The sequence below is a fragment of the Eimeria necatrix genome, genomic scaffold (genome assembly GCF_000499385.1).
Source record: "Eimeria necatrix Houghton genomic scaffold, Enh_scaff175, whole genome shotgun sequence".
Classification (NCBI taxonomy): domain Eukaryota; phylum Apicomplexa; class Conoidasida; order Eucoccidiorida; family Eimeriidae; genus Eimeria; species Eimeria necatrix.
In genome coordinates this window covers 55,001-62,179 of record NW_013652420.1, presented here as the reverse complement: position 1 = coordinate 62,179, position 7,179 = coordinate 55,001, and the positions used below count along the sequence as shown (strand labels likewise).

Genomic DNA, 7,179 nt, shown 5'->3' with positions numbered 1-7,179 from the left:
TGCCGCTGCTGCTGCTGCTGCTGCTGCTGCTGCTGCTGCTGCTGCTGCTGCTGCTGCAGCTGGTGGCCGCAGCGCAGTGCATGGGGGACGTGGTGGTGCAGCGTTCTGCGCAGCTGCACTGGGGTTTGAATTTATCTTTTTTGACAAAAGCCGAAAGCAGCAATTGTGCTGGCAGCTGCTTCTCCCGGCTGTGTCCTTGCTGCGTTGCTGCGCTGCTGTGCGGCCCCCAGAGCCAGCTGCTCAAAACCACCCTCAAAACCCTCATCCGCGTAAACCCTAAACCCTAAACCCTAAACCCTAAACCCTAAACCGTAAATCATAGGGGCTGGGGGGCGAGGAAGTGGAGGGAGCCGCGGATGCGGGGTGCGGTCCGAGAGCGGCTGCGGGTTGGGGGGTTTAGGGTTTAGGGTTTAGGGTTTAGGGTTTAGGGTTTAGGGTTCAGGGTTTGGGGTTTGGGGTTTTGGGGACGCAGGAAAGGAAGCAGCAGGAACAAAACCCTAAACCCTTCGTTTGCTGGGGCTACCACTGCAGCGGGGCCCTCACAGCAGAAGAGCTGCTGCTCAAAACCCCAGCCAAGCAGCGCCGAACCCTCCCCAGCAGCAAACACTGTGGGGCCCTGCTGCTGCTGCTGCTGCTGCTGTGTTGCTGCTGCTGCTGCTGCTGCTGTGTTGCTGCTGCTGCTGCTGCTGTTTTGCTGCTGTTGCTATGTTGCTGCTGCTGTTTTGCTGCTGGTGCTATGTTGCTGCTGCTGTGTTGCTGCTGCTGCTATGTTGCTGCTGCTGCTGTGCTGCAGCTGCTGCTCTTGTGCTACATTTCTGCTGCTGCTGCTTTTATACGGCAGCTGTGGCTCTTGTGCTGCTGCTCTGCTGCTGCTGCTCCGTTACTGCTGCTACTGCTGTTGTTGCTGCTGCTGTGCAGCGGCTGTTGAATTGCTGCAGCTGTTGCGAGTCTGCTGCTGCTGTTATTCTGCAGTTGCCGTTGTGGTGTCGCTGTTGCTGCTGCATCTTTGCTGCTGCTGCTGCTTGCAGTGCTGCTGCTGCTGCTGCTGCTGCTGCTACTGCTGCTGCTGGTGTTCCTTTGTGTGGCCAGCGGCGTTTCCATTTGTCTCCTGTGGCTTTGTGTTTCCTTGTGCTGCTCACTCGCTGCAGCAGGGCAGCAAACTGCAACAGCAGCAGCAGCAGCAGCAGCAGCAGCAAAGGAGAAGCCGCAAGCTCTGGGGGCCCCTGACGAGAGGGCGCCCCTAAATGGGGGGCCCCTGAAGGATGGGGCCCTTTCTGAGGGGCCCCCCATGACTAAAGAGTACCCAAAAAGGGGCCTTTTGAAATTGGGGGCCCCCAAGGATGTGGGGCCCCACAAAGGGGTCCCCAGGGCCTCTTATGGGGGGCCCCCCAGGGGGGCCCCCCTGGAGGTGGGCCCTCAAGAAGCTGCAAGCGCTGCAGAAGACCCTAATGGGGGGCCCCCCAATGGGGCCCCTAACCCGGGGGCCCCTAACCCGGGGGCCCCTAACCTGGGGGCCCCTAACCTGGGGGCCCCTAACATGGGGGCCCCCATCCAGGGGGCCCCCCTTCAGGGGGCCCCCATTCAGGGGGCCCCCATTCAGGGGGCCCCCATTCAGGGGGCCCCTAAACAAGGGGCCCCCGTAGAAAGAAGGCGCCGTTGGGGGGTGAGTGAGTTGGTATTTCCTAATCTGCTGCTGCTGCTGCTGCTGCTGCTGCTGCTGCTGCTGCTGCTGTCTGCGCCTCTCTTTTCGCATTTGCTTCCCAGCTTTCATTTGTTGTTTATGTCTTTAAACGGAAAAAGGCTGCGATCCGCGCCACCGTCTGCTGCTGCTGCTGCTGCTGCTGCTGCAGTGACGCTACTGCTGCTGCTGCTGTGCGTTCTCCGCAGGAGGCAGCAGCAACTCGTTCTGTGCCCAGCAGCAGCAGCAAGGGCCCCTGCTGCTGCCGGTACCCTTCAAAGAACCCTCTCAGGGGACCTCAGGGGCCCCCCTCCACGGGGGAGCCCCTCGAGGGGGCCCCCCCCGAGGGGGCCTCCCCCAAGGGGGCCCCCCCCGAGGGGGGCCCCCCCGAGGGGGGCCCCGAGGGGGGCCCCTCCAGGGGGGCCCCCCCCAGGGGGGCCCCCCCTAGGGGGGCCCCCAGGGGCCCCCGGGCCCCTACAGCCACAGACGAGGGCCCCGGGGTTTTTGGGCATTTGGGGTGGGGCCGGAGGTTTGATTGGCATGAGCTGTTTGCTGCTGCTGCTGTTGATATGTGTGAGGAGGAGTGGGCTTTGCTGCAGTGGGTGGGGCGCAGCAGCAGCAGCAGCAGCAGCATTGCATGCAGCTACAGGGACAGCAGCAGCTGCCGCAGCACCAGCAGCAAGCAGACGCTGCAGCAGCTGCTGCGCAGACACACTCGCTGCTGCTGCGGAGATGAAGTCAAGCAAATTCGGCAGCGCAAAAAAGAAAAGCTGCTGCTGCTGCAGCAGAAGCTGCAGCAGGTCCAGGCCGCACACCAGCTGCTGGAGCTTAGCACGCAGCAGCAGCAGCAGCAGCAGCAGCAGCAGCAGCAGCAGCAGCAGCACCCGCATCAGCAGCACCTGGAGAGTCCATTCAAAGGGCAGCGGCAAAAGCAGCAGCAGCAGACACAGCAGCAGCCGCAGCAAGAGCAGCAAGAGCAGCAGCTGCTGCAGCATCACTACGGAAATGGAGAGGCTCAGCCTCCAGCTAGTGCTGCTGCTGCTGCTGCTGCTGCTGCTGCTGCAGCTACTGGGGCCCCAGGCGTTTCATCTGTGGGCCTTGCGAATTGCTGCAGCAATTTGCTGCCTGGGGAATCTGAAGGGTACAGTGGCCCCACAGGCAGCTGTTTAGGCCAGGGGGGCCCCCCTGTGGGGTTCCCTGTTGGGGGGCCCCCTGGGGGGCCCCCCGGGGGCCCCCCTGTGGGGCCCCTGCTGCCACAGGACCTGCAATTTGGAAGCAGCAGCTTTGAAGGCCCTCTGTACCCAGTCTCTGGGGGGCCCCTGTGCAGCTCTGAGTTCGCTGGGGGCCCCCCGGGGGCCCCCAGGGAGCTCCAGCAGCACCAGCCCGGGGGCCCCCAGACAGCAGGGGGGCCCCAGCCAGGGGGGCCCCCCGGTGCCCCACAGGCCGGGGGGCCCCTGCCAGCTCCCCACAGCGTTTGGGGCCCCACAGCAGCAGCGCCCGGGGGGCCCCCTGCTGCAGCACAGGCCGGGGGGCCCCCTGCTGCAGCACAGGCCAGGGGGCCCCCCCCAGCTTCCCAGAGTGTGTGGGGCCCCACAGCAGCAGAGCCCGGGGGGCCCCCTGCTGCAGCAGAGGCGCTGCAGCTGCGGCTGCGGCCGCTGCGGCGAAGAGCTCTGCGGGCGCGAGACTGGCCAGGAGAGGAGGGAGGCCCCGCAAGGGTACGGGGCCCCCTGGGGGCCCCCCGGGGGGGCCCCCGGGGGGGCCCCCGGGGGGGCCCCCGGGGGGGCCCCCGGGGGGCCCCCCTCGGGGGGCCCCCCGAGGAAGAAACTGGCAGCTCCTCCTCAGATGCCCCAGGACCCAATACCCAGTGCCTGCGGCTTGTGAGGACAGCTGAGCCGCAGCAGCTGCGGAATTCTGCTGTTTGCTGCAGCATAGATGCGCCTTGGTTTGATTGTGTGGAGCAGCATTTGGCAATTGTGTCCTCAAGCAGCAGCAGCAGCAGCAGCAGCAGCAGCAGCAGCAGCAGCAGCGCGTGCTGCAGGGGGCCCCACCAGCGGCGTCGCGCCGCCGCGGGGGCCTCCAGGAGATCCAGCAGATGCACAGACAGCAGCAGCACGCACATGCACGCGCGGAGGAGCAGCAAGCAGCAGCAGCAGCAGCAGCAGCAGCAGCAGCAGCAGCAGCAGCAGCAGCAGGTGAAGCTAGGGGGGGATCTTGTGTCCGTGAGGCAGGCCCCTGGAGAGGGCAGTGGAGGCACTTGCGCAGCTGAGGGGCCCCCCCGGGGAGAGTTGGGGGCCCCTAGGGAAGGGGCCCCTAAGGAAGCAGCTAGGGGGCCCCCCAAACTGCCTGCTGCAGCAGGGGGGCCCCCCAAAGTACCCCTTTTGTGGCAAAAGAGGGCCCTTGAAGCCCAAAAGGAGAAAAGCCCCGTAGCAGTGGCGGAATTCCAGCGCATGTGGCCCATCTTTGTGCGGCTGCCTCCCTGGGGGGCCCCCCCAGGGGGGCCCCTCCAAAAAAGGGTACACTTGGGGGCCCCGGGGGCCCCCGGGGCCCCCAGCAGCATGGGTAGCCCCGCAGCTGCAGCCTCTGGGGGAAAATCCTTTGAAGGTGCGGGGGCCCCGGGGGCCCCCAGCTCTAAGGGGCCCCTGGGAGCCTGGGGGGCCCCTGGGGCCCCCCTTAGGGCCCCTGGGGGTGCCCCTGAAGGGGCCCTCGGGGGGCCCCCGGGGGCCCCTGGGGCCCCGGATTCCCCCGTGTTGCTGCTGGGGTTTTTCGTAGAGGGCTTTCACATGCAGCTGCTGACGCAAATGGACTTAGTCGAAATTGTGGACACTGTGGTGGACTTGGCGGCGGGGCACTTCAAGGGGGGCCCCCCAAAATGCCCTGGGGGCCCCCCAGAGTGCCCGGGGGGCCCCTCAGAGGGCCCTGGGGGCCCCCCAGAGTGCACGGGGGGCCCCTCAGAGGGCCCTGGGGGCCCCCCAGAGTGCCCGGGGGGCCCCTCAGAGGGCCCTGGGGGCCCCCCAGAGGGCCCGGGGGGCCCCTCAGAGGGCCCGGGGGGCCCCTCAGAGGGCCCTGGGGGCCCCTCGCAGTGCCATGGGGGCCCCTCACAGTGCCCTGAGGGTCCCTCAGAGTGCCCTGGGGGCCCCCCAGGATGCACAGGGGACCCCACAAATTGCCCTGGGGGCCCCACAAAGTGTCCTGGGGGCCCCACAGAGTGTCCTGGGGGCCCCACAAAGTGTCTTGGGGGCCCCGGGTACTCTGGGGGCCCCACAGAGTGTTTTGGGGGCCCCAACGAGTTCACGGGGGGCCCCCGGAGTTGTATGGGGGGCCCCACAAATTCTTCTGGGGGCCCCACGCAGTGCAATGGGGGCCCCACACAGTGCGCTGGGGGCCCCACGGTGTGCAGTGGGGGCCCCAGTGAATGCAGGGGGGCCCCCATAGGGTACAGTGAAGGCTTTAGGGAATGGCCTGGGGGCCCCCAGGAGTGCGGGGGGGGCCCCCCTGAGGGTGGGAAAAAGGATTCAGTGAGGAGGGGCCCCGGGGGGCCCCTTATTGTGGGCAGCCAGCTGAGAATGGGGGCAGGTGCAGCAGCAGCAGCAAGACCCCCGAGGGCTTCTGCAGCAGGACGAGCAGCAGCAGAGGCGGCAGCAGCAGCAGCAGCAGCAGAAACAGCGGAAACGGCAACAGCAGCCCAGCCAGCAGCAGCAGCAGCAGCAGCAGAAACAGCAGCGCAAGCAGCAGCAGCACCCAAGGCAGCAGCAGCTCGTGGGGGCAGTCCCGCAGCAGAGGGCCCCCCGCAGCCTTCGGCTGGGAGCAGCAGCACGGGGGGCCCCCCTTGGGGGCCCCCCGACTTTGCTTCTGCAGCTGCGGGGGGGAGTGGCCAGGCTGTGGGGCCCCTGGGGGGCCCCTGGGGGCCCCCCAGGGTCACCTCAGAGGGTTCAGTTAAGTCTGAGAAGACCCATCTTTGGGGCCCCAGGGGGGCCCCCCCTGGGGCAAAGGGCACCGGGGGCCCCTTAAGCATAAAAGCAGCAGCAGGGGGCCCCCCTGGGTCTGCTGCTGCCGGGGGCTGTGCTGTGGAAGTGGTGGGGCCCCCAGGGGCCCCCGCAGCAGACGGCACAGAGCCCGGGGGGCCCCCAGCCTGGGCTTTGGGGGGCCCCCAGCTGGGGGTGGGGGCCCCCCAGTTGGGGAATGGGGGCCCCCCTGTGGAGGAGGGGGCCCCTCCTGGCAGCAGCGAGAACTGTGCTGCAGTGAGTGGGGCCCCTGGCCCTCGTGCTGCAGCTGCTGCAGGTGGGACGGACCCGGCTGGGGCTGCTGCTGCACTTGCTGCTGCTGCTGCTGCTGCTGCAGCACGGGGCCGGCGGCCGCTGCTGCAGCGCCGCGGGGCCCCGCGAAGGAAGACCCGCCGCAGGAAACAGGGGGCCCCCAAAAGGCCCATGGGGGCCCCCAAAGGACCCATAGGGGCCCCCAAAAGACCCATGGGGGCCCCCTTTGCATGCATGCACAGCCCCTGCTGCTCCTTTGAGGGGCCCCTGAGCTCCCCCGTGACCCGGGGGGCCCTGGGGGCCCTCATGGGGGCCCCCAAGGGGAAGCAGCAGCTGCTGCTGAGCCAAGACGCGCAGCTGCAGCAGCAGCTGCGGCTGACGGAGCAGCGGCTGTACTCGCTGCAGCGGCTGCTGCGGCAGAAGCTCGAGAAGCAGCGGCAGCAGCAGCAGCAGCAGCAGCTGCTGCTGCTGCCTAGACGGCAGCAAAAGAGAGAGCAGCTCGGCAAGCCCACTTGGCCTTTTCTGTCCTCTGTGCAGCCACCAGCACCGCAGCAGCAGCAGCAGCAGCAGCAGCAGCAGCAGCAGCAGCAGCAGCAGCAGCAGCAGCAGCAAAACACCGCCAAGTTCCGGGGCATTCGTCTCAGCAGACACTTCCTTAAAAGCCCTAAATCTGCAGCAGCAGCAGAAGCGAGCAGCAGCGCAGCAGCAGAGACAGTTGGGGGGCCCCCCCAGGAGCTGCATCTGGGGGGGCCCCCCAGGGGGCCCCCCGAGGGGCCCCCTGGGGCCCCTTTAAAGAATCTCCCCGAGGGTCTTTTGGGGGGCCCCCCTCTAGGGAAGCTTCTGGGGGCCCCCCTGGAGGCCGATCAGGGGGGCCCCCCTGGGAAGCCTGTGGGGCCCCGCGCCCCCGCTGCTGCTGCTGCTGCTGCTGCTGCTGCTGCTGCTGCTGAGGCTGATGCTGGCAGCTGCTGCTGCAGGCGGTGGCGGTGGCTGGAGGCTTCCCCTGAGAGGGGCCCCGAGGCCCTAAAAAGGGCCCGAGAAGAAACAAGAGAAGAAAGATATGAAAGGAGGCAGCAGCAAAAGCTGCTGCGGCTGCAGTTCCCTGCAGCAGCAGCAGCAGCAGCAGCAGCAGCAGCAGCGGGCCGCAGCAGCAGCAGCGCGGCGCTGCAGCAGCGGCTCGGGGCAGGGGCGGGTGCAGGAGGAGGGGCCCCTGCTGCTGCGGCAGCAGCAGCTGCAGCAGCAGCAGCAGCA

General features: G+C 67.8%; 2 protein-coding genes across 2 annotated transcripts in view; one reads left to right on the top strand and one right to left on the bottom strand.

Annotated features, from left to right (window-relative positions):
• Nucleotides 1-807: 807 nt before the first annotated feature.
• ENH_00021780 (hypothetical protein) lies at nucleotides 808-1,101 on the bottom strand (the record flags this gene model as incomplete). Its single annotated transcript, XM_013579535.1, has 1 exon — nucleotides 808-1,101. One exon carries the CDS (start codon nucleotides 1,099-1,101, stop codon nucleotides 808-810), a length of 294 nt encoding a protein of 97 aa, XP_013434989.1.
• A 2,694-nt stretch (nucleotides 1,102-3,795) lies between these two features.
• The window catches only part of ENH_00021770 (hypothetical protein, conserved), a gene marked incomplete at both ends in the record, with an annotated part of 3,969 nt that continues 585 nt past the window's right edge, over nucleotides 3,796-7,179 (top strand). The window contains 2 exons of the mRNA XM_013579534.1: nucleotides 3,796-5,938; nucleotides 6,017-7,179. The exon at nucleotides 6,017-7,179 is cut by the window's right edge and continues 585 nt beyond it. Coding sequence (XP_013434988.1) covers nucleotides 3,796-5,938; nucleotides 6,017-7,179 — 3,306 coding nt within the window. The remainder of the gene's footprint in view (nucleotides 5,939-6,016) is intronic.